The 27062-nt window shown below is 34.8% G+C and overlaps 2 protein-coding genes across 3 annotated transcripts; one reads left to right on the top strand and one right to left on the bottom strand.

Moving 5' to 3' along the window:
* Positions 1-711: 711 nt before the first annotated feature.
* LOC145096803 (inositol-tetrakisphosphate 1-kinase 3-like) lies at positions 712-4288 on the top strand. 2 transcript variants are annotated; one of them, XM_079035193.1, is made up of 10 exons: positions 712-1187; positions 1811-1892; positions 2095-2127; positions 2727-2850; positions 2946-3038; positions 3121-3228; positions 3300-3488; positions 3567-3622; positions 3737-3821; positions 3897-4288. In XM_079035193.1, exons 1-10 carry the CDS (start codon positions 994-996, stop codon positions 3998-4000), a joined length of 1068 nt encoding a protein of 355 aa, XP_078891319.1. In that variant the 5' UTR covers positions 712-993; the 3' UTR covers positions 4001-4288. The 2 variants fall into 2 exon arrangements, with proteins under 2 accessions (XP_078891319.1, XP_078890640.1); XM_079034514.1 differs by having other exon boundaries at positions 2931-3038.
* Positions 4289-5700: 1412 nt separating this feature from the next.
* LOC145095921 (alpha/beta-Hydrolases superfamily protein) lies at positions 5701-8858 on the bottom strand. The gene is made up of 9 exons (XM_079033887.1): positions 8484-8858; positions 7816-7883; positions 7541-7611; positions 7088-7437; positions 6951-7006; positions 6698-6750; positions 6465-6606; positions 6282-6379; positions 5701-6187 (listed from the first exon to the last, which is right to left on the bottom strand). The coding sequence occupies exons 1-9, from the start codon at positions 8732-8734 to the stop codon at positions 6116-6118; spliced, it is 1161 nt and encodes a 386-aa protein (XP_078890013.1). The 5' UTR covers positions 8735-8858; the 3' UTR covers positions 5701-6115.
* Positions 8859-27062: the final 18204 nt, after the last annotated feature.

The raw sequence follows: 27062 nt of genomic DNA, 5'->3' as shown, positions 1-27062 counted from the left end.
GTGTCACTTTTTGTTGCATTTTTTTTTTCTTTCGATTTTGTTATGTTTTGACAAGCTCCCCGTTCGTTGCCTTTTGTTTTTAATATAGTAATATATTGTTTTGCCGTTCAAAAAAAATAATAATAAATAATCTTAGTAAATATTTATTATTAAGCCTATTCGAATATGAATATTCAAAACATAATTTTTTTTAATCATATTTACGTATGAAGTCACATAATTTTTTAAGAATTTACAAAAAAAAAAAAAAAAAAAAAAAAATTAATCTACATTTAGATATAGTAGGATTTTTTTTCCGGATGTGCTCATTAGAAAATAAAAGTACAATTAGAAAAGGTAAAAATGTTTTTAAGATTTGTTATAAATTATGTCGTTGTATATTATTGATTATTGATTTGTTTAATTCAGAGATCAAGTTTGATTCCCTAGTCCCCTTGAAATCAAATCGAATCAATCTTAATGAAAATTTTTAATATCAAATTTACTTTATTGAATATATCATTTTGATAAAATATTGATTTTGTAAATATGAAATTCTGTGTGTAATGAGGAAATGCCAAAATGGGTGGTGACACGTCAGAGATCTAGAAAAGATCATGAGGGGTATTTATGTCCATTTACCTTCCATAGAAGTGAGCAAGTGGACAGCGGAACCTTCTCCGAGGTGTGGGTTGTTTGTCTATATATACACTGCAACCACACACACGTATTTCACGTATCATCTGCCTGCCTGCCTGCGTGTTTTCTTCAAATTCGATCTCACCCTTTCCATTCGCAATTTTTATCGCTTAATTTTTTCATCTGGCCTGAAAATTCCCGAACTTTCTTCCTACATTTCTCGTTAATTCGTTTATAAATAATAAAAAAAACGATTGGGATCCGATTTTGATTGAATTTTAGAGAAAAATTGGCTTCTTTTTCATCAATTTGTTCAAAAATAGCTAGAAGAAATTGAAATTTGACGAGGAAGTTCTGGAACCAGGGTTTCGAATAATGAGGTTGATGCAGGAGGAGATGATTGGGTACGAGAGCGAAGAGGAAAGGGAAATGGAATCGAGTAGTAGCTGTGGTTCAATCGTTGATTTGGGGTTTCAAGAAAAATCGATGAAGGTTGTCGTTGTAGGTTATGCTCTTACATCTAAGAAGATCAAGAGCTTTTTGCAGCCAAAGTTTGAAGGTTTGGCCAGGTAAATTTTTAATTCAGTTTTCCCATATCACCCGCTATTCACCAAATTAAAAAAAAAAATCCTTAATTTCATATACGTGTTTGTACAAGTATCCGATCACGTTCGTTTCGTAAATACGATCGTTCCTTATTGAGAATTGCTTCTGTAAATGCAAAATAAAAAAAATCAAGACATCGAATTTATAGTTTTCGTTTGTGTTTTTGTTGTTCTCGCAAACTTTTGGGTTTGGAATACTTTGAAAAATATAAAAAACATTCTCTTTTTTTGTTCTTTTGATGTGGTACGTAGTGGTATGTAAATTTTTTTTTTGCTTTGATTCGATCCGTCCTCCAAAAGAGTTGTTGGGCTGTTGGGTAGTGGGATTCTTTTGTTTTTCAAGAAAGATTCTTGTTTTTGAATTTCATATATTCTTTTGACAGACATGTGGGGAATCAGTATTTGAGTATCTTATGCAACAGTTGACTTTTGTAACAAATGATCCTATTGGCTATTGGATTGAATATTTTGGTTTGATTTTTTCATGGTTTTGTTGATTCATAATTCATATTTATGGTAGTGTAGGTTTAGTTTTGTGGTGTGGGTGGACTGATCAGTGAGTGTAAATGATATGTATATATATGCAGGAATAAGGGGATATTTTTTGTTGCTATTGATCAAACGAGGCCTCTTTCAGATCAAGGTCCTTTTGACATTGTGCTGCATAAGGTCAGTGCGGCCTATTCTTCCATATTCGTCTGAAATCTGAATACATATGTCAACCACCACATCACATGCATTGCATGGTGAACAACTTTTCATTCTTTTATTATTACATTTTCACATCTCGCATTTACATACCAGAGATATATACATATATAGTTTGATATTTGATGATGATACTTGATTGATTCAACTCTTTATTTTCCAGTTGTCTGGGAAGGAATGGCAGCAAATTCTTGAGGTTGGTTCTTATTCACAATCTTCTTTAGTGCACTTTCTTAAATCCTACTTGTCATAGATTGTTCACATTATATATATCTATAGGTTATTTATGTAAGATGTGTGTTTAAGTTTAAAATTGTATGTATTGTATCTGTAATCTGTATGGTGGAACTTATTATGTCCAAAATTGCATGGTTGACAGTTAAAAATGCAGACAAGATGGTATTGCTATGGGGTAACTGTTTTAGACATCTGGCCAAGCTCATAGTTACTCAAAAATAGGTAACCATAAAAATACATACACATGAACTAATGATGAATGAAGTTGAGAAATTGAAAAACCTGGGGCTAGCTAGGACTTTACTTGCTTGCTTAATTAGTCCTTAGTTAAGTTTCGTGGTATTGGTATTATTAGATACGTTGATATATGGGATTACCATTTATAATAACATACATGGGTGCCTGGGTGGGTGGCTTTTTTTGACCAGCTTATGTGAAATTTGTGTTGGATGGTAAAGTTGTTATATTTTAGATATATGAGTTATTAAAAGAAAAAGGATATCCATGCATTATGTAATGTAATTAACCCTTTCTTTCATTGTGTGTGTGTTTTTGAAGGATTATCGGCTGACACATCCAGAAGTTACAGTGTTGGATCCTCCAAGTGCTATACAACATGTTTACAATAGACAGTCGATGCTTGAGGACGTTGCTGATCTTGATTTATCTGATGCTGCATATGGTAAAACTTTCATCCAAATCCAATCCATCTCTAAAGAATCAAAGTCTCTGTTGTTGTGACATATTATGTAATAAGATAAGACATGCAAAATGCAGGTAGTGTAGGTGTCCCAAAACAACTGGTGATAGAGAAGGATCCATCATCTATCCCTGATGCTGTTAAGCAGGCAGGATTAGCCCTACCTCTTGGTATGTTTTGTAGATATTATTATAGGAATAATGTTGATATGATGATTTTGATATAATTAATGAGTACTGGTATCTGTTTCAGTTGCAAAGCCTTTGGTTGCCAAGTCGCATGAGCTGTCGCTTGCTTATGATGAGTACTCCCTTGAGAAGCTAGAGCCTCCCCTTGTTCTCCAAGAGTTTATTAACCATGGTAAGTAATTGAAATCTAACATGATTTGTTTGATTGTACAATTGTATGATGGGGTATGGATATGGTGGTAGGTGGTGTTGTGTTCAAAGTGTACATAGTTGGGGATGCGGTTAAGGTTGTGAGGAGATTCTCTTTACCTGATGTCAGCAAGCGTGACCTGTCAAGGAGAAGCGTTGGCGGCGTGTTCCGCTTTCCAAGGGTCTCATGTGCTGCCCAGTCAGCAGACGATTCAGTTGCTGATTTGGACCCTTGTATTGCTGGTATGCTTTTCGTCTTCCTTCCTTAATCAATGTTTTTTGGGTAGAGAAACAGAAACCTAATTTCTTTTCTTGTTGCAGAGCTTCCTCCACGAGCCTTGCTTGAACGCCTGGCCAGAGAACTTCGTCGTCGACTGGTATAAATTAAATTATCTCTTTTCAATGTTTATTTTTTAAATAATACTCCTCAAAAATATCATAATTCAATTCAAAAAGTCACCAATCTACATGATCTCATGATGCCTCTGCAGGGTCTTCATCTGTTCAACCTCGATATGATTCGTGAACATGGGACTAGAGACCGCTTTTATGTGATTGACATAAACTATTTTCCTGGTAACTCTCTCTCTCTTTTTAAGTTGTCGTTTAAACTTCAAATTAAAAATATGATGATATATGTGTTATTTGCAGGGTATGGTAAAATGCCAGAATACGAGCATATATTTACAGACTTCTTACTCAACCTGGCTAAAAGCAAGTACAAGAAACGGTCTTCTACTACTAGTTTACCTTAGAAGAATTTAATCACCCCTCCCATCACTCCAATAAAACCACCACCTGTTCAAAAACAACAACAACAACAACAACATGAACAAGAAAAAGATGCTGGAAAATGTTATGTCATTGCCAGTCACCCATCCCATCCGCCTGTGGTGGCCAAGCCAAGCTCAAGGAAGATGGCCCCACCATCAGTCAACAGCTTCTTTTATTCTTCCCGTTTATTATGTAATGTACCAAATCCAAATGCATCATTGCTTTGCTTGTATATATTTGATATCAAATTTCAAATTTCAAATTTCAAATTTCAAATTAATAGGTGTGTGTGTGTAGCTTAACACCACATATTGATATTACTACGTTCTTTGCTTGTTGGTTGTTTATCTAACCCTTACTACAGGTTTTACTTTTTTTTTTTTTAAAAAAAAAAAAAAATCTGTTTTGCTGATGATATATTGATATGTATACGTGACTTGGTTGAGATCTAAAATAATGTTAAAAGAAGATGCATTAGTTGTTGTTGTTGTGTTGATGATTTGTGGTATCAACTGAGACATGGGCTGCTTAACATTTACTGCCAAAGTTACATATCTGAATTGGGGTCTTGATCCCAAGGACAATAACGTTTCTCCTTGCCATCTTTTGAGATCAGATCACCTGCTACCGCATATCTAATGCATTCCTTGCATCAAGACTTCAAGAATCACGAATAGTCCCTTATGAGATAGATTTTTTGTTGTTTCAAAATTTTGCATGATGGTCCTTTTGCTTTTAGCTTACACCATTAAGTTTTTCTATCAAAGCCAATGTAAAAGTAACCTTTTTGCTCTTCTTTTATCTCATATCTATAGATTAATCAATCATAAAAAAGTCAAGACCATCTTTATTTTTACGCCACTTAATTTTCAAAAGTGTTCGAAGATTATATTCAGCCCCCTCCTATAGTCTTTCTTTCTTATCCAAACATACCTAACACACTTGTCTGAATAAAGAGACTTCTTTTTGTATGTAGAAATCAGAAATATTTTGTGTTTACTCTTGAAATAAAGAAATAAAATCAGTTTTTTTTTTCTTTTACTTATTATTATTACTATTATTGTTGTTGTTATTATTATTATTATTATTATTATTATTATTATTATTATTATTATTTTGTTTTTCTTATCTTCTTAATTGTGATATGTGAGAATCCTTTACCTCGCTAAAATTGACCTTCCATACCATTATAATGTATCAGCAACCTTCTTCAATGTATAGTGAACATTACGTCATACAAAGGAGATAACAAGGATGAAGAAGATCCGTGATGGCGAAAACAAGTCCATAAAGCCATGTGCAACCAACTTTTATTATTTAGAAAGTCTTCAAGGTTTTTATTTTTTTATATATATAATGTTTTTCTAGATATATAAAAAGCCATAATTTAGTCGCATTTTTAGTATATCCCTAGGATTCATCTTCTTCTTCTTTCCTTACACCATGTGATGATTTTTTTTGAAGAGGGGAAAGGGAAGGAATGAGGATGAAAGTTGGGTTTTGGTGTTTTTTTTTCAAGGAGAGGAAAGAAATGAAAGGACAATGAAATGCGAGTTTATTTTTTTTAGATTTAATGTGTGTATATATATATATATATATATATATATATATATATATATATATATATATATATATATATATATATATATATATATATATATATATATAAAATCAAACCCAATGGCAAAAAGTTTCCTGTATCTTGAATTCCATAATTAGAAGAAAGAAACTCATGAAAGAATCACAAGAATGGCCAAAACAGTGCTTGTAGTATTTAGGCCATGAGACTGCCTAACAAGAAGTGAGTAGAAGAAAACTAAGCTGGAACCAAAGTTGCAAAAGAAACACCTGTGCGACTGTTGCGTGGGCTAGAGTCAAAATTACTTTTGACTTTTGACTTAACTTATTTTTCACAACTGAATGATCCCTCATCCCTAGACTTTAAGCATGATAATCACATTTGAGCCACATATTACAAAATTGGCAGCTATAAATATATACAAGAGCAAGAGCCCCAAAATTGGATGAAAGAATCTGTTGTTGAAGTGTAGTCACCTCTTGAAAAGTTGCATTAATTTAATTCTCTAGAGTACAGACTAGATCTGAAAATTGTCAACCAGATGTTGTATGATGTCGGCCCCATCAGAATTTATCCAGGGACTGTTTACCTATAATACAAAAATATAATATAATATATATAAGAATTCAGTTAATTGGTAACCAACATAGATGATGTGTTTATTTAAATTATAAAAAACTTGCCTGGATTGTGTTGTGGGCAAAATATCTTTGCTTACTTCCTTTAAAACTAACATCAACTCTTTCCCAGCTTATTTTAGTCAAGCCTCTCATCATTGCTTCTGCAGCAGTTGCACCAAATCCAAATGATGAATAAAATGTGACCATTAAATCTAAAAAAAATATTGTGGAGTGTGGAGTGAGTACCTTCCATGGAGGCTGTGGCTGTCTTGAAATTATTGGGTTGCAATAATAGCAAAGGGCTTTCTTGTTTTACGCTTTTTGTAGTAGTGTCCCTGTCCCCCTTTAATATATGGGGATATTTACTGCTTCTTACAAGATTTTTACGCTGGAACCAAATAATTCGTTATTCATTACAAGTTTTTTCAAAATAATCAATCAATGAATTAATATTATAATTTATAAATAGTAATACATACCTTTGGCAGCTCGTTTCGACGCCGAATCGATGACGTACTCCATCCCACAATATCTGTATAACTAAGCTGAGGAAAACAAATCTACATACATGTGAAGTAGTCTTTGATTAGTTTTAGTCTGAGTCTTTTTCAAAGATGAGTGTATTTATTATTAATCATGTGATTGTAATAATTTGTGATATAGTGGATTTCTTTCCCTGGAAGTGGTTTTGGATTAACACATGAGTTGCCAGAGGAAATAGGAATAGGATACGGTCAAAATGAGCATTTGCATACACAACATGTCGCGTGAAGGACTGCAACGCGGAACTGCATGCATAATTAAGATTAGATTTAGTGAAAGCAAACAAGCAATTCATATAATATCTCCCATGTATGAAGAAGGCTCACAGGAACTTCAGGTCTTGAGAATCGTCGACCATCTGAAGCAATAGAGGAGGGTGTGGGTTATCAGTCAAGAATAAGTGCCTCCCTGTTCTTCCGAGAACCCATGATATTTGGTGAGCTACTTTCTCAACAGTGTTGGACCCACCAAACAATGGGACCTGTCGATGTCCACCTGTACCAAGATGTGGTGTTGCAACAGTAATGAAGTTCATAGGCACTAATCCCCCAATTCTTGAATCTTCTGTATCTCCGTAAAGCTTAGCAATAGCATATCTTGCTACCAGTCCACCCAGTGAGTGACCGATAAAAGATATCTTCTCAACATTCCGATAGCGTTTTATAACAGATACCACCTGCAAAAACACATGCAACTTCAGATTCTTTTTAATTTTATTTTATGCAAACCAAAACCCCAAAACAAAAAAAAAAAAAAAGGATTAAATTAACTTAACCAACCTCATTGGCTAATCTGTTTCCCATCACATCAACACCATTGAATGTCAACAATGAAGAGTTGCGTTCACTGCCTGTATGTGTTATGTTAGTATATCACAGTCATCCAAACTATATATATATATATATATATATATATATATATATATATATATATATATATATATATATATATATATATCTATTATCTATACATGCTGTTACAATACATACATAGCATAATCCATCAACCATATATGTATGACTGTAAGGAGTAGTAACACTAGAAAAATGCTTACAGTGAACTATAACATCATCAGGATACTTTTTCAAAAACTGTTTTGCAGCATATCTCCAGTTATGAGCACTGCAACAAAGTTATACTTATAATTAAGACTAGGCATTCCAATTATCACATTGTAATAATGAACAGAGGTTGAGCTACGCCAAATCATGGTAGAAACTACTTCATCACAAATGTTTGGTTTTCTTCTACTTACGTCAATTAATTATCATCAATATCTAATTTACCACCTATCTTTGCTAAAACAGCATCCCTTAATTATGATTTTCAACTCTCATAATTAATCATCTATACCTAATTAACATAAAGTTAATTGTATGCCTAATCATTGAAATATCAACTAATCATATAAACCTACTCCTCCTCCATCAACAGTAAAATCGTTCGCACAAAAAAACAAAGTCAAAATTAATCCATTGCTATGCCAAATTCAGAGACCAACCAGATGATCAACTAATACATGTATTGGTAACACACGTGTAATCTTGTATTTCCTAATTGTCCTATTGAAATCCAGATTCATGTCATATAGTTGATTTGGCATTTGTGGTGGTCAATGGTCCTCGAAAATTTTTAAAATCTGCGATTATGTTACATATATAACAAGATACGCAGGCTTTGGATTTGGAGTTTGGTGTATCTAAAAATAACGCATACCATTACCTGCCGATCAGACCATTAACCATAACGACGAGGTGAGTCGGCGAGTGTTTCTTGTCGGTGGAAGCCGACTGCATATCGATGTTACCATCTCCGTCAACTTCATCCACAGTCGGGTACCCATAATCCGTTGATCCGAAACACCTCAATTTATTCAGGATCAATGATCTTCTGTTTTTCTTCTTCAGCTTCTTCGCAACTTCATCTGATGTTTTCGGTTCAACACTTTCTTGTAAATTTTTCTCCGACTCCATTGAATTTGAATCCAACGCAAGTAGTGCAATGTACTTAAAGGTATCTCATCTGATTTGAAGCGTGTTCTTGCAGCTCTAATACGCCGACTGCTTTTTGACCGGAATATTTAGGTGAAAATTACTATTTAAGGAGTTGATTTAGTGGGGTTGTGGGTACTAGGTGATGGGTGTTTCTGGAATTTCACGCAACGACATCGTCTATTATCGAGGAGCCATATGGAATTTGTGCTGACTAGTCAAAGTCAAAAAAATCTAATTAAGATTAGGTTCTAGAACACAATCAAGACAAAATTTTCAAAAACACTATCGTTTATGAAAAATAATATTTTTAAGATATTCGATAAAACTAGCTGTTAGCGGATAGCTTGTAGCATGTAGCAGGTAGCGGATAGTTTATAACATTTTGTTAAATGTTACATGAAGTAGCATTTGGATTTGAAACATTTTGTTTGAACCAAACGTTAGAAGCTTGTAGTATCAAACGAGACTTTCTGTTCAAAACGAAGTGTTTTGTCAAACGTTAAAAGTAAAAAGCTTTCAAACGCTCCATGTTGAATACACTCTATATGTTATGCCATTGGTCTTTCTGATTTTAAATTTAACTTTTAACCTTATGATATTTTTTATAGACATAACTTCATAAATAGTCTCTATGGTTTCATAAAATCTGAAGTTTCATCCCTAACTTTAAAAAACTTCACGGATGGTCCATGTGGTTTCAAAACTTTTAACAAAAGGTCCTTGTTGCTGACTCCGTCAAATTTTATTCGTTAAGTGAAGGACATTTCTGTCATTTAACTATTAAAGGGACCATTTATTAGTTTTTTGTTATTTAAAAAAAATAAAAAATAAAAAATAATTATTTTAATATATGATGGGTCCCATCTCTCTCTTTCTCTCTCTCTCTCTCTCACTCTCTCTCTCTCTCTCTCTCTCTTTATATATATATATATATATATATATATATATATATATATATATATATATATATATATATATCCCTCCCTCATGTACGTCTTCTTCGTAAAAAGAACACACCCTTTTAAATAATACATGGTTCAAATGAACAAATTTCCATTTAGATTTAATGTCACCATTGAATTTTCTTACAAAAGAGCAAAATTGTTAGATAGACTGTCTTTGTTGCTTTGTGGACTCGACAGTCGCTTGCCACCCAATTTTCTATTCTTCATGAAGGCAATCATTTAATTATTATGAAACGTTTATTTATAAATTATAGAAAACCAAACAAGCAAATCCACCAACAACATTACTTTAATCTCATCCCCCCTTCTTCACTTCATCATAAACTCCAAAACCCCACAGGGGCCATCCGTGATGTTTTTTAAAGTTAGGGACGAAACTTTAGATTTTGTGAAACTACAGGAACCATTTATGAAGTTTTGTCTTTTTTAAATGACAATTTTGCACTTTCATCAAATATGAAAATGTAATATATCCTAAAGACCATTTATGTTATTTTCCATTTTCCCTTCTAATACATATAATACAATCTTACAAAAATATTTATCATTTTTATAAAATTAATCTTTTATAAAAAGTTATTATTATTATTATTATTATTATTATTATTATTATTATTATTAAAACATTGATATAACACCCGGTTTCAGATTTACTTCTTTATTCGGGGCTGCGGCCCAATCTTCAGTAGTCATGAGGCTTAGGGATTTGGGAAAGGAAGAATTTGGCCCTTCTCGGGTGTGGTTGTTATGGTTTAAGTGATCCAAGTGTTCGATTGTGTCATCGGCAGTCAAGGGTAAAATCGTAATTTGATAATTCAGTCTTTTATGGGTTTTAGGTTTGTTCGGAAGGTTTTAAGGTGAAGTTAAGCTGTTAGAAGTGTAAGGCTTCTCGCCACCTTTTCGTGGATATAAAGAACGTCAAAATCGGAGTTATAACGAGGAAGTTATGACCATTTGAAGTTAGAAGGGTTTAGGTCGAACCGGGTACGTGGGACGTACCAGATATGTACGCATGGCGTACATGGTAAATGCGGACGTGGGAGGATTTGGAAATGCAGGACGTTCCCCACAGGAACGTAGGGCGTTCGTATGATCAAATGGAAACCCTAATTTAGGGTTTTAGACCCTATTTAAACACCTTAACTCACCTCCACCCCTCATTTCCTTCAGCCTCTATTCTCTATAACCCTAAGAACGAAACCCTAGCCTCCATTTGAGTGATTCTTGAGCTTCATAGTGGTTTAAGTGTGTTTTAGTGCTTAAGGAGGAAGAATGAGCTTCTTGAAGAGTCATTGGTTGGCTTGGAGCTTTTGGATCTAAGCTTTATTCATGTAGATCTAGCATCTAAAGGTATAAAGTTCTCATCTTGATGCTTCTACATCATAAGATCTAAGTTAGGGCTTGAAGTATGCATGTTATGGTCCTTGGAGAGCTCTTTGTTAGTTTGAGTCACTCCAAGAGCCTAAGATTTGTAGATCTTGCCTTTTCTGAGTTGGTTTTGATACAAAGTTGGAGTCCTGATACATTAAGTTCCCCCATGTTTGAGTTATTGTTATTTTGTGAAGTTTGAGTGCTTGATATCAAGATTAGACCTTTTGAGCCATGAAAAGGCTTAAAGTCTTCGACTTTATGGGTTAATTCACTGTTATGAGACTATTCTAGGGTTCTGGACATTGGACTTAATGGATTAAGCCCTTAGAATGAGAACTTGGATCTTAGCCGCGAGCGTCGTGTGTAGCTCCTTGGAACGCAACGTGTTTCGTCTTAAGTCCCTGTCAACTTGTCCGGCGACGAACGTTGTGCGTTTAGCCCTTGAACACCGTATGTTCGTCTGATCTGTGGAGTTTTTGGTTATTGGACTTGGACTTAACTTTAGATGTGGATCTTACTGATTTGGGCCTTATTGGGCCTTATGGTGTCATTTCGGTTTTGAGCTTGGTTGCTTGGGGCATTATTGGGTCGTATAAGAACAAGTGATTTGGTTTAAGGGAAAAGTTATTGGGCTTCAGAGTAAGGTCCATGTTAGGTTTTGGGCCCAATTTAGAAAATTGAGCTATAAGTGGGCTTTGAATGATTATTGGTTTGTGGGCCTTTATGATTGGGGGTTTGGGCCTTAGTCTTTAACCAAACTAGGTGAGGGTAAAATGGACTTTTTGAAAGGTCTAGTATGCTCAAGAGTCATATTAAAGTGATATTGCTAAATAACATATGATACTAATGGGTCACACTAACAACAACTTGATACAATTGATTATTTATTAGAAATTGATTTTAATAAATATTCAATAAAACTCTTATAATTAAATTGGAAATTATTTATTTCATGGAAATAATAATTTTCATTAGCAAGTAATATTACATAATTCATATGCTATGAATTAATAAGTTGTGTACAACTTTTTGGACTAGTTGAAACCCTTTTGTCTTTTACTCAAAAGACAAAGTTTATATTTTATAAAACTTGGTTTTATAAAATTTAAACTTATTACTTCCTTTCTTTAAACATTTTTGGAAATTGATAAAAAGAAGAAAAGTATGGGCTTTCCATTAGTTTATTCAAAAGTAATGAAGCATGGGAGACATCTTTATGACATGGGGACATAAGTGCTTAAAGTGTTAAGACCTAATGGATAATACTTTCACTTTATGCATATAAATAAGAGGCTTGCATTCTTGAAATGTTGCTCAATCCTTCTTCCCTTCTTATGTCTGAGAGCTCTCTAGGAGACTCTCCATCTCTTCTTTGCTTTGAGTTATTGAAGATTACTTGCATATCCTTTTCTCTCTTGAAGTTCATATTGGTTATGAACTTCAAGTTTAAGAGTTTAAGAGTTTTGGACTAGCATCTACATCAAGTTGAGTCATTGTTGGTGTCTCAAAGGTTCCACATTCTTCATCAACTTCCAAGCCTCCCAAGAGGACCCAAAGAACTGCAAATGTTGTTATTTCTTCACCATTCATTTGGTTGGTGTTTAATCTTTCTATAACTTGTAAGAAGATCCTTGGTGGGTATAAAATGTTTATGTTATTTCAAAATTAAAGTCTTCCGTTTCCGTATTTTTCTAGTTTTATAAAACTATTTTTGAACTAAAACCCATAAATTGGTATCAAAGTCACGTTGCAAGTTTGGTTAGATTTTTTGATTTCTGGAAATCTTAGTTTTTGGAGAATACAGATAACTTGTTTTTGTATAAAAATAAGTTCATGCATATTTTCTTCGACAATTTTTTTTTTTATTTTATGTGACAAAAGTTTCATGTATCTTTTGTCATTTAAAGTTGTCTTAGAAAAAAAAAGGTTGTTTGATGTGTATATCATTATCATTATATACTTATAAAGCTTGCATTTTTTTCTTGAACCACATTCATTTGAAACTCCCATGCATTTTTTCCTTTCACCATATTCATTTGAAACTCCCATGACTTTTCAATTTCTTTCTAATAATTATTATAAGTTGGTTAATAAGGTTAAATAAATATCAAACCTAAAGTGTAATCATATATAAACTAAATTTCGATATGAAAAAAAAAATATTTTTTTCTACTTATAAAGTTTGTTTTTAACTTTTAACATATTATACTTAATTTATTAGGTTTAATATGTTGTATGTAAACTGTTATCATTTTAAAACTACAAATTTTGATCAATTTGTATAAAATACTTAAATTGTTAATTTAAATATAACCTTACATGATCAACTTAAATATAAAATTTAGTACAACTTAAACAACCCAAAGAATATTTTGTAAATAGTTAAAAGTGATAAATTGTAGTGTCTTTCTAATAATGATTATAAATTGGTTAATAAGGTTAAATAAGTATCAAACCTAAAGTGTAATAAAAAATAAACTAAATTTCAATATTAAAATAATATTTTTACTTCTACTTATAAAGTTATGTCTTTAACTTTTAACATATTATACTTAATTTATTAGATTTAATATGTTGTTGTATGTAAACCATTATAAATTTAAAGCTACAACTTTTGAACTGTATGGACAAAATACTTAAATTGTTAATTTAAATATAACATTATATGATCAACTTCAATATAAATTTCAGTTCCACTTAAAAAACCCAAAGAATATTTTGTGAATAGTGAAAAGTGATAAATTGTAGTACTAAATACAAAAACCAAATTGTAATTTCAATTCACTAAAATATTTCCTAAAGATATTTTTATAATCGTTATAAGTTTTGAAATAAATAGCTTAAAATAACTTACAATAACAATAGTTAAAAATAACTCTATATAAATAATTATATTGTTACCTTTAAAAAAATGTTTGATGTTTTAAATAATTACACTGATAGAAATTAAAACGTTAAGCAAATAAATTTTAAAAAGTAATTAACAATAAGCCAACTATAAATAATACTAAATCATATATTATATTTAATTTTATTCATGAGTAACCCGCAGGTAGAGGTCATTCAAAAGATTGAGATTATGCAGTTTTAATAGATGTATATATTATCATATAATTCAAAATAATCAATATACTATATATCAACTTAGTATACGAATTATTATATCAAATTTAACAACTACATTATTGTAATATTTTTAAAAAAAAAAAACATATATTTGTAAATATTTCAACTATCTAGATGCTTCTGCGCAACACGCGGGCATTCGCCTAGTTGATGTATATGATGTGCATAAACTAGCCAAAGACCAATGTGTTGTTATGTTGTAGTGTTGGTTATTTTTGTTATAAAATGGTTGTAATAATTTATTTATTCATATGGTATGTAATAATTAAATACATTAACTTTTCTTGATTATTTTGTAAAGTAATATATTAGTTTTTAGAATTAATTTATTTGTACAAAAATGTAACAAGAATCAAGTTGGAACCATTTTTTGAAGACAAAAGTGTAATTTTCAAATCTAAAAGGTGTGCAGAATTTTTAGTGACATTTTCTGAAAAGTGTTGCTAATGCTGTTTACAAAGGGTTGTTGGACTTTTAGCGATAGTTGATGAATTTTAGCCTTCAAGAAGTTTTTCCTATCTTTTGCAAGCAATGAGTGTTTACTCAAGTGGGAGCTTCTACAACAACATTACAAGAAGTTTTTGATATCTTTAAATGTCCCTTTAGGAATGGCCTTGGCATTTTTGTGTTAGCTCACAAAATGTCATTAGTTAACCATGTGTATGCACATATCTTTTTATGTATGTTTGTGTTGTTTATTTTATGCACTATTTTGTGTTGTTGATAAAATTAGTTTTTCACATGCTAAAATGATTTTAGACAAAATAAACATCAAATGGAGTTTGGGTTTTCAAAATTGGACATAAGATGTAACAAGTTATTATTTTAAAAATAAAACTTAGTTTTATAAAATCATAAATAACATCAAATTTTGAAATACACTAATATAAGTTTTAAAATGGTGATTTTTTTTAACTTATACAAATTCCATATATATAAGTAATAGAATTAAGTTTTATTAAAGATATATAAGGTTCAAATGCACTCAAAATTAACACCGGTTATTAAAATTGAATTGCGTCAAATTATATAAAAAAAAAAAAACTAGCTTTTTATATAGAACCTTTAAAAGTGATTTTCTTTAGAAATTTGATACCATGGTTTATTATATGCATGTAATAACCATGATACCATATGTTTTTAAACTATAATTATAAAACATATATAAGGACCCTTATTTTACAAACCTCAAATCTATACAATCATTTTGAAAAACACTTGCACGTCTCTTGTATGCACTAGTGGGATAAAGGATATTTAACCTCTTAGTGTTGTCTTTTGATGGTCGGGGTGTCTTTGCGATTTCTATAACCAAGTTATAGGCTGATTACACATATTTTTCAAATTGAACGGTTTGATCAAAAATCTTTTGTGATAAAGGATAGCTAAGCAAGAGAGTTATGAGGCATAGATGAGATCAAACATTTCTAATTAAATTTGTTATTAGCGATCTCATAAATCTAGCAATTATATAGTAATATATAATTGATAATCGATATCTACCGAGTAGAATCCAAATGGATGAGATAAGGGATACCTAACCATTTGTTTGTCTTGCAACTTGGGTCTTAAACTTTGATACTTAATGTTTTAGGAAATTATAAGGGTATTACTTATTAAAGATTAAATATTGAAAATACTAAATGAATTTTGTTAAAATTTTGTAGTTAAATAATCCATACTTATTATCATGAATTGTCATTTTCTTTAATGACTTAGTGAAACAATAACATTCAATAGATACAACATCAATGAATGAGTTCATGTCTTAAGAGACAATCTCGTGAGAGATATGAAATTGTATACACTTAAAGATCGTAGACCTAAACTATTTGCTTTGAGCAATTAAACCTGAACATGATACCTAGTAAAGGCATCACTATGCTGCTTAAGACGCTTCTAACATCAAGCTAGGCATAGTTATTCATGACTTCTAGGAAGTCTTGGATAATTTAAACATATATCTGATGATATAACAGGTCAAGCAATATTCCAATAAATACAGTGATATTTTATTTAAAGCTAGTTTAAACATTGGAATAATGCAAGGCTAAAAGAGTTAGCTAGTGTGATCTAAGAGGTCCGTGTTTTATAGACTGAACACCTTTAAGCCCAAGAAATCTACTAAAGCCCACATGGATGGATCTTGTTTCTTTTAAGAAGAAACTAGACACTGGAAAAGGATTTACTCCTCTTATGAGGAAAGGAAGTTTGGAAGAGACTAGTACTTCTTGTATCTACTAGATAGAACTCATACTTTTCATAGAACACTTAGGTACTTGGTACTTAAATCTTAACCAAATATTTGTAAATGGCTTGCAGATATTTATTGAAGAGTACCAGCTGAGCACAATCAAGTTGGAACTACACTCTTGGAGTTTAGTTTATTATTTATGCTTAGAACATAAATTACTTGTAATGTAAAACAATATTTGTTTTGGAACAAACTATGTTTTAATTTAGCATGTTTAAATTTATGTCTCAGTTATTTTATTCAAATGTTTGATCATTTACTTAATCATTTGTCATAATGATAATATTTATATTCTGAAATGATTAACTTCTAACATCAAGCTAGGCGTACATGGTAAATGCGGACGTGGGAGGATTTGGAAATGCAGGACGTTCCCCAAAGGAACGTAGGGCGTTCGTATGATCAAATGGAAACCCTAATTTAGGGTCTTAGACTCTATTTAAACACCTTAACTCACCTCCACCCCTCATTTCCTTCAGCCTCTATTCTCTATAACCCTAAGAACGAAACCCTAGCCTCCATTTGAGTGATTCTTGAGCTTCATAGTGGTTTAAGTGTGTTTTAGTGCTTAAGGAGGAATAATGAGCTTCTTGAAGAGTCATTGGTTGGCTTGGAGCTTTTGGATCTAAGCTTTATTCATGTAGATCTAGCATCTAAAGGTATAAAGTTCTCATCTTGATGCTTCTACATCATAAGATCTAAGTTAGGGCTTGAAGTATGCATGTTATGGTCCTTGGAGAGCTCTTTGTTAGTTTGAGTCACTCCAAGAGCCTAAGATTTGTAGATCTTGCCTTTTCTGAGTTGGTTTTGATACAAAGTTGGAGTCCTGATACATTAAGTTCCCCAATGTTTGAGTTATTGTTATTTTGTGAAGTTTGAGTGCTTGATATCAAGATTAGACCTTTTGAGCCATGAAAAGGCTTAAAGTCTTCGACTTTATGGGTTAATTCACTGTTATGAGACTATTTTGGGGTTCTGGACGTTGGGCTTAATGGATTAAGCCCTTAGAATGAGAACTTGGATCTTAGCCGCGAGCGTCGTGTGTAGCTCCTTGGAACGCAACGTGTTTCGTCTTAAGTCCCTGTCAACTTGTCCGGCGACGAACGTTGTGCGTTTAGCCCTTGAACACCGTGTGTTCGTCTGATCTGTGGAGTTTTTGGTTATTGGACTTGGACTTAACTTTAGATGTGGATCTTACTGATTTGGGCCTTATTGGGCCTTATGGTGTCATTTCGGTTTTGAGCTTGGTTGCTTGGGGCATTATTGGGTCGTATAAGAACAAGTGATTTGGTTTAAGGGAAAAGTTATTGGGCTTCAGAGTAAGGTCCATGTTAGGTTTTGGGCCCAATTTAGAAAATTGAGCTATAAGTGGGCTTTGAATGATTATTGGTTTGTGGGCCTTTATGATTGGGGGTTTGGGCCTTAGTCTTTGACCAAACTAGGTGAGGGGTAAAATGGACTTTTTGAAAGGTCTAGTATGCTCAAGAGTCATATTAAAGCGATATTGCTAAATAACATATGATACTAATGGGTCACACTAACAACAACTTGATACAATTGATTATTTATTAGAAATTGATTTTAATAAATATTCAATAAAACTCTTATAATTAAATTGGAAATTATTTATTTCATGGAAATAATAATTTTCATTAGCAAGTAATATTACATAATTCATATGCTATGAATTAATAAGTTGTGTACAACTTTTTGGACTAGTTGAAACCCTTTTGTCTTTTACTCAAAAGACAAAGTTTATATTTTATAAAACTTGGTTTTATAAAATTTAAACTTATTACTTCCTTTCTTTAAACATTTTTGGAAATTGATAAAAAGAAGAAAAGTATGGTTTTTCCATTAGTTTATTCAAAAGTAATGAAGCATGGGAGACATCTTTATGACATGGGGACATAAGTGCTTAAAGTGTTAAGACCTAATGGATAATACTTTCACTTTATGCATATAAATAAGAGGCTTGCATTCTTGAAATGTTGCTCAATCCTTCTTCCCTTCTTATGGCCGAGAGCTCTCTAGGAGACTCTCCATCTCTTCTTTGCTTTGAGTTATTGAATATTACTTACATATCTTTTTCTATCTTGAAGTTCATATTGGTTATGAACTTCAAGCTTATGAGTTTAAGAGTTTTTAACTAGCATCTACATCAAGTTGAGTCATTGTTGGTGTCTCAAAGGATCCACATTCTTCATCAACTTCCAAGCCTCCCAAGAGGACCCAAAGAACTACAAAGGTTGTTATTTCTTCATCCTTCCTTTGGTTGGTGTTTAATATTTCTATAACTTGCAATAAGATCCTTAGTAGGTATAAAATGTTTATGTAATTTCAAAATTAAAGTCTTCCGTTGCCATATTTTTCTAGTTTATGAAACTATTTTTAAACTAAAACCCCACACTTTTAACCCCATATATGGACTGTCAGATTTGGATTAGAACCCAGTTGTTAATTAGGTATTGTTTGTTTGATAGCGTGGGGATTATAGTGGATCTGTAGTAAGAGATTTATTTGTGGGTTCAGTTCTCGAGGTGAGTCTCGTTACTATTATATGGGTCAAAGGCACCAATATCGGCCCATTTCGTTTATGTATTAGACTTATCCAAGTCGGAGACTATTGGATTAGGTGTCTAAGCCCATAACTATATTTGGTATGTACTTGACGTGATAGTAGCATGGTCCTTTTGAGTTGCCTTCACCATAGCAACTTGACTGGATGAATTATGGAGAAAGAGGTTAATCATGATTTATTAATATATTATATGAATAATATATTAAAAGATAAATTATATTTATTTAATTTATATTGGTCAAGAATTAATTTGTAATTAATTTTGTGATCAAAAGAGATTAATTAAATTAAGGGGACTGATATTGTAATTATAACATAGTTACAAATTTGGGCTTAGGATCCCTAAGGAAAGGGATGGACGAAATCATATGGATAGCCCATATAGATTTCGTCCATAAGGGCTCTCTAGAAAGATCCTATGGGCTGCTTAAGGACTAAGCAATTGGATTTGGGTTTTGACTAAAACCGTAGTTGCTCAACTATATAAGGGACCCTTAGGCATGCAGAAATCGGCTACTAGAAACCCTAGAAGGATCTTGAGCCGATTTCGTGCCTCTTCCCGTCTCTCTAATATTCTTCCATTGCTTGTGGTGTTTGTGATCTATTAGAGGCATCACATTTGAGGTGCTAAGTTCTTAAAGGTTGAAGATCAAGCTAGCTACAATTGAAAGGTAAGATTCTAACTTTGTTTTAGATACAAATTTCGATTTATGCATGCTAGATTAGGGTTATAGCTTTGGATGATTATTATTGCATGTACAATTAGATAAAACCTAGATCCAAAGCTTTAGGGTTGCATGTGCACCATAGGATTGATGTAATGCTCAAATCCCATAAGTGGTATCAGAGCCTAGGTCATTTTTCTATTGTATTTGATGCTATGCTTAATTGTTCAAGGCTGAAAAAGTCAAAAATCCGAATCTGCTGCATGGACTCGATGAGTCCATATATGAAATCGACGAGTTCACTGTGAACTCGACGAGTCCAAGTCTGACTCGACGAATTCACGGGTCTGTTGGCAGATTTTTCGGAATTTTGACTAAAATTGGGTTAGAATAATTAACATAAACTATTTTTACTAATAGAATTCATTTTTTATAATATGGTAATGATTATCCTCATCCAATTAGAAGATAATTGTCAAATTCTAAGATAATTACTAGTTTATATGATAAAATTAATTATTTGTATTATTTGATTTGAATTATCTTGTCTTGAAAGTGGATTAGGTTAAATTATGTGATAAGTATTAATTATATTATTATTTATATATTTCTCAAATTTGATCTAAAAGATATTTTGAAAAGTTTTAAAAATTGCCCTCAAGTTTTGGAATTTAAATTTTAATTAAAAAGTTTTAATTTTGAAATATTTAAGTTCTAAACCCTTGTGTAATGACGTAAATTTCAAAACAATTTTTCACATTTTAAAAACACATTTTCATTCATAATTGTTATAAAAATGTCATTGTATCACATAACAACTCATAACATCACATCCCAAGATCATAATATGTCAAATTCCTCATGTGTGTGTACTGATCAAGCCGACGCCTTCCCACGATCCTCACTGGTACCTGAAACACATAACACAACACTGTAAGCATAAATGCTTAGTGAGCTCCCCAAAATACCACATACAACACATACGCCTTTCCAGGCCATAACTCTGTGGAACCTTCCGGTCCAAGTGTCTCAGGGGACTTCCGTCCCGAATCCCGGTAGACCTTCCGGTCCCACCCGTATCGACCTTCCGGTCCGTAACCTCCTGACCTTCCGGTCCATGTCCTCTTGATCTTCCGGTCCATATCATCTTGACCTTTCGGTCCTTATCATACATAGCATACATAACACATACATACCATATATCAACATATAGCACATATATCTCATCGCATATAAGACCTTCCGGTCACACATAGGTACCCTTCCAGATACAGTATAGTGAGAAGACTCACCTCGGTATCTCGGTTAGTCTCGTACTCGAACGTACTGGTCTAGCCCCCACCTAAACACATAACAATACTCTCAAATAAATAGCGGCTCTCAAAGGCTAGATTAAATCCACTCTACAATTTCCACAGAAGGGTAAAAGACCATTTTACCCCTCCCTGACCCAAAAGTCCAAAGGTTGACCAAAACCCTAAAAGTCAACGAAAGTCAACAGAAGGTAGTACGCGGTGCATACCTTCTCTGTACGCGGGGCGTACGCCGGCAAACCACAATCGGGGTCTCAACCCCTTACGCTGCGCGTACTGAGAGTTACGCCCAGGGTATGTCTCAGTTTCAGCCATTCCATGGATTTTGGTCTTAAACGGTTAAGACACTCCTTCAACTTCCAGATCTGACTCTCCTTAAGACTCTTATCTCATAAAGTCGGAACCTTTAAGCCTTGGCATGGCTGTAAAGGTCCCTACACCCTCTAACACCTTTCCTTTTTCCTCCAAAGATCTAGATATCATGCATGTCTCAATATTTACGTCCAAGATTGCATTTTTATGAACATACAAGTCTTATAGTCCTGAAATATGATAGATCTAGGCCAATGGAGACCATTTGCTCATAAAGTCTCCATCTTGGGACCAAAAACCCTAGAAATTGGTCCAAGAAGCACACAACACAAATGACAAGGCAAGTTTTGAGCTTTTTACCTCAGGAAGAAGCTCCAACCTCTGAAAAGCTCGGATCTACTCTTTCCCAAAAACTTCTAGCTTCCAAAATGGCCTCTTCTTCTCTTCCACCACCTTGAAATGACACTTAGAAGCTTAGAACACCAACACACTAGCTAGAAACGAAGGATAACTCTCTATTAGGGTTTCACTATCTGGAATGGAGGCTGAGGTCAAGGCCATAGCAATCCTTTTATAGTGCACAAGCCCCAAATTAGGGTTTACACTTGGGCTTTCTACGCCCAGCGTAACCCTGGGTACGCCCAGCGTACTCAGGCGAGTCCGCGTCCAAATTAAGCACGCGAGTATGCGCAGCGTACTCCTCTGTACGCCCAGCGGACTCACTAGCCTAACTTTTTACTTAAGGGACTTAACTTGACAACTTGGGAGAAGGAGAAGGGTTAAATAGCTTTACCTGAATTTCGGGATGTTACAATTCTCCCCCACTAGAACCAGACTTCACCCTCGAAGTCTCATGTCGAAAACAACTCCGGATGTTGCTCCCGCATTTCCGACTCCGGCTCCCAAGTCAGCTCGGACCCCCTCCGATGCTGCCACTGAACCGAAACCAGGGGCACCTCCTTGTTCCTCAGAACCTTGATCTTCCGATCCAAGATTGCGATCGGCCTCTCAATATAATTCAGACTCGCGTCCACCTGGATATCCTCCAACGGTACCACTGCCGACTCGTGGCTATACACTTCCTCAGCTGAGACACGTGGAAGGTATCATGAATCTGGCCCAACTCTGTAGGTAGCTCCAAATGATATGCTACTCTGCCCACCCTCGCGATCACCCTAAACGGCCCAATATACCGGGGCCCCAGCTTGCCCCTCTTCCTGAATCGAATCACTCCTTTCCAAGGAGACACATTTTTAGGAGTACAAAATCCCCGACCTGAAACTCGAGCTCGGATCGTCGCCTGTCCGCGTAACTTTTCTTGCGACTCTGAGATGTCAACAACCCCTTCCTGACCTGTTGTATCTGCTCTGTTGTCTGAAGCACTATGTCAGTGCTGCCCATCACTCGCTGCCCTACCTCTTCCCAACAGATGGGAGTCCGGCACCTCCCCCCATACAACAACTCAAAGGGAGGCATACCAATGCTCGAATGGTGGCTGTTGTTATAAGAAAACTCATCCAATGGCAGATACGTGTCCTAACTCCCTCCGAAGTCCAGCACACATGCCCAAAGCATGTATTCGAGTGTCTGAATCGTCCGCTCACTCTGTCCGTCCGTCTGTGGGTGGTAAGCGGTACTGAAAAGCAGCCTCGTGCCCAACTCCTCGTGGAACTTCTTCCAGAACCTGGAAGTAAAACGTACATCCCCGTCTGATACAATCGAGATCGGCACCCCATGTCGCGATACCACCTCCCTCACATACAACTTTGCCAGCCTCTCAGCAGAATAGCTCTCACTGATAGCAAGAAAGTGAACGCTCTTCGTCAGCCGGTCGACGATCACCCAAATTGCGTCGACACCCCTCACGGCAACTTGGTGATGAAATCCATAGAAATATGTTCCCACTTCCATTGGGGAACCTCAAATGGCTGCAACATGTCATGCGGTCGCTGGTGCTCGGCCTTAACCCTGCGACAGGTTAAGCACCTCTCAATAAACCATGCTACATCCCTCTTCATACATGGCCACCAATAATCCTTCTTCAAATCCAAATACATCTTAGTGGCCCCGAGATGGATCGAAAATCTCGATTTATGCGCCTCCACCATCAAGGTGGTGCGCGCTCCACCTACATACGACACCCAAATCCGACCCTGAAGGGTCATCAGCCCGCGACTATCGGTAATGAACTCCGACACCTGCCTAATCACCCGCTCCCTCTAACGGTTCTCTGGTCTCATGGCCTCTGCCTGGGCCTCCTGAATGGTGTCCAACACCGGAGTCATCACTGTCAACCGAATATAAATATCTTGAATCGGGGCGCTCTCCACCCTACGGCTCAGGGCATCAGCTACGACATTAGCCTTGCCCGGGTGGTACAGGATCTCACAATTGTAATCCTTTACCGCATCTAGCCATCTCCTCTGGCGGATATATTCAGATTGGACTGGTCCATCAAATACTTCAAACTCTTGTGGTCCGTGTAGGTGGTACACCGAACCCCATACAAATAGTGACACCAGGTCTTGAGGGCGAACACCACTGCCCCCAACTCCAAATCGTGGGTGGGATACCTCGTCTCATGAGGCTTCAGCTGTCTCAACACATACGCTATCACATGCCCCCTCTACATAAGTACTGCACCCAACCCCGATATCGATGCGTCACAATACACCACAAAATCCTCCATCCCTTCCAGGAGGGCTAGCACCGGGGCTTCGCACAATCTCTGGCGCAGTGTCTCAAACGAGGTCTGCTGGTCTGGACCCCATGAAAAAACAACACCCTTCTGATTCAACCTGGTGAGAGGCACGACGATCTTGGAGAAATCCCTGATAAATCTCCGATAATAGCCGGCCAACCCTAGAAAACTTCTAATCTCGGTGGGTGATCTCGGCACCTCCCATCTCATAACTGCCTCAATCTTGGCCGGATCGACCAATATCTCATCCTGGTTAACGAGGTGTTCCAAGAACTGGACCTCTCGTAACCAAAAATCACACTTGGTGAATTTGGCGAAAAGCCTCTCCGATCTTAATACCCCGAGAATCTCTCTCAGATGCTCCTCATGCTGCTCTCTAGATCTCGAGTACACCAAAATATCATCAATGAACACGATCACCGACCGATCCAACATCAGTCTGCACACCCTGTTCATGAGATCCATGAACGCTGCCCATGCATTGGTGAGCCCAAAAGGCATCACCACGAACTCGTAATGTCCATAACAAGTTCTGAAAACCGTCTTCTAGACATTTTCATCCCGAACCCTCATCTGATGATATCCCGACCTCAAGTCTATCTTGGAGAACCAAGACGCCCCCTGCAACTGATCGAACAGATCGTCGATCATCGGTAACAGATAACGGTTCTTGACCGTCAACTTGTTCAACTCCTGGTAATCAATGTGTAACGACCCAAATTTTCTACGTTAGTGAAGTTAGTTTTCGTTACATAGAATTAAGTCGTACATACGTCTAGGGTGTGAGATTAGATCGGTTAATATAAAAATAATAATAAATAAACAAAAACATATTAACTAACATTTTAAGAATTCAATAGAGATAAAAATAATTTATAAGATTTAATTAAAAGATTAAAATGAATTAGGTATATTTAAGTGATATTACGATGTAATTAATACTCAAAACTATTAAAAAAAAGAGTTTGTTTTTAAATTAATCAAATTAAACGACTATAAAGAAAAAAAAAATAAAGTATATTTAAAATGGCTAGGGTTAGTAATGGATTGAGTATAAAAGATCAAGGACTACAACTGTAAATTGGAATTCAATCGATGAATTGAATTCTATAAGCTCGTTACCACCGATAATAAATTTATTTTAATTAATTCCATTCGATTGCAGCAGCCTATCTTCTTCTTTTTCGTTTCCGTTACCAGGCAACTTATTCGCCTTGATACCTTACACCTTAAAAACCGATCACACCCTCTCTTTAGGGTTGCCACATTTGTATTGACAAGAAAAAAAAAGAGAGAATTAAGTGAGAGAGAGTGCGTGCATGAGAAGGAAGGAACGAGGCTCACGTCCTACTGCTATTAGATCAAAAAACAAGGTAAGCTCTTGATCCCGAAAACCTGTCATCTTTTTTTGTTCGTCAACGGCTTGTTGTGAATATCTTGTTGCCAAAATACTTGTTTTGAGAAGTCACCTAAACCCGTGAACTGCTTCAATTCGTCTCTGTCAAGACTTAGAGATGAAGCACCCATGTATGAGTCGTGTGGGGCTTAGTCGAGGCAACCCCATGAACCATCAGAACACCAGAATCACATTTTGGAATGGTGTCTGCTCTAAGGCGTAGCCTCAAGTCCCTTAGACGCTTTGTTAAGGCTTTGAAACAGAAGCATGGGAATCTTTATGTGTTCTTTCACAATTTTCATGCATGCTTTTGAATTGCTACTAGACAATCAAAATAGATTAATGCTTATGGAATATGAGAGTTACAGACATAGTGGTTATACGGTTTCACTAAATCATATATAGACTTAGCTATTTAAATTAATAGCAAGAGTTTGGATAATATATTTTATATAATAAACACTTAAAGATTAATCCATCGTCTTTTGTTAATGTAAGTAGTTCCATAAAAGTCAAGATGTTAAAAAATGAATTACCTACGTAATATTGCCCAATTAGAAGTCTACTTCACATTAGAGTGTTTTATAAATATATGAGTGTAATTTATAAAAGAGTTTTAGTATTATAAAAATTGATTTAATCACCAATTAGATGTTCATGAAAAGCGATTGTATAAATCAGTATCATCGGCTTTGTATTAAGGTCTCCTTATGGTCAGTTAATTAACATTACATTATTCAACATACGACTTCATAAAATATTAAACCAAGTATGAGGTGCTCTGTAATTTATAAACTACGATAGACTTCTGTAATTTATAAACTACGATAGACGTATATAATCAATTAATATGAGATAAACTAAGTATAGTTTAATATTAATCATGTTTATCTTAGCCTAAACTAAATAGATATACACTTTTTGTTTAGGTATTTGTTGAGTCAAAGAGCTACGAATTCACATTTTGAAGAGATTTCACTACCGAACAAAAGATGAGTCAATAGACTTTTCATAAACATTGTACATAGTCGAAAACTACTTTCCGGAAACGGCTCGATTAGTCAAATTAGAATATTAATAATTGTTGATTATGTCTATATGTGCAGTATGAGATATGTCATTGTTTTGCCTTCTGTGACATTTGCATGCTTAGCAAATTTGGTTGTTATACCTATCTTGGCACTTGATACGATTAACTGCAACTATGATATGCTATATGAAATGCTTGATATTTGACTATGATCTTGTTGAGTATCTTCTGCGTATAAATGTTATGAATCTTGATTATGATAATACGAATATTGCATGCTTGTACTTGATTTACGATCGATTATGCGGGGTTATGCATAGAGGGAAAGGGTAGAACCTAGCACTTAGCATGAAACCCTATACGGATACATTCGAGCCTGGTTGGTTGAAAAATACCATCTAGGAAAGGAGCTTAAGCCATTTACGAGTTGCTCGGTCTTTCTAGATGCCCGTGCGACACATGGTACGTGTACACTTAGGTGTTTGCGGACTGGAGTGATGTTGGCCATTCGAACGAGGCTTGTACAAACATCACGTAGGTGTTGGGAGGTGGCGGACGAATGCCACCGCTTGTACCAACACTAGAACGACACC

The sequence above is a fragment of the Lactuca serriola genome, chromosome 1 (assembly GCF_051521515.1).
Source record: "Lactuca serriola cultivar US96UC23 chromosome 1, Lser_US96UC23_V15, whole genome shotgun sequence".
NCBI classification, from domain to species: domain Eukaryota; kingdom Viridiplantae; phylum Streptophyta; class Magnoliopsida; order Asterales; family Asteraceae; genus Lactuca; species Lactuca serriola.
This window is presented reverse-complemented; position numbering and strand designations above follow the sequence as displayed.

Bases quoted from the DNA above. Each gene is read 5' to 3' on its own strand.
- LOC145096803 (XM_079034514.1), top strand. From the start codon at position 994: ATGAGGTTGATGCAGGAGGAGATGATTGGGTACGAGAGCGAAGAGGAA. The intron at 2,128-2,726 runs GTTGGTTCTTAT...GTGTTTTTGAAG, and splicing joins AATGGCAGCAAATTCTTGAG to GATTATCGGCTGACACATCC. The intron at 2,851-2,930 runs GTAAAACTTTCA...TAATAAGATAAG, and splicing joins TTTATCTGATGCTGCATATG to ACATGCAAAATGCAGGTAGT.
- LOC145095921 (XM_079033887.1), bottom strand. From the start codon at position 8,734: ATGGAGTCGGAGAAAAATTTACAAGAAAGTGTTGAACCGAAAACATCA. The intron at 7,438-7,540 runs GTTGGTTAAGTT...GTGTTTTTGCAG, and splicing joins GAAACAGATTAGCCAATGAG to GTGGTATCTGTTATAAAACG. The intron at 7,007-7,087 runs GTGAGCCTTCTT...TTATGCATGCAG, and splicing joins TCTCAAGACCTGAAGTTCCT to TTCCGCGTTGCAGTCCTTCA.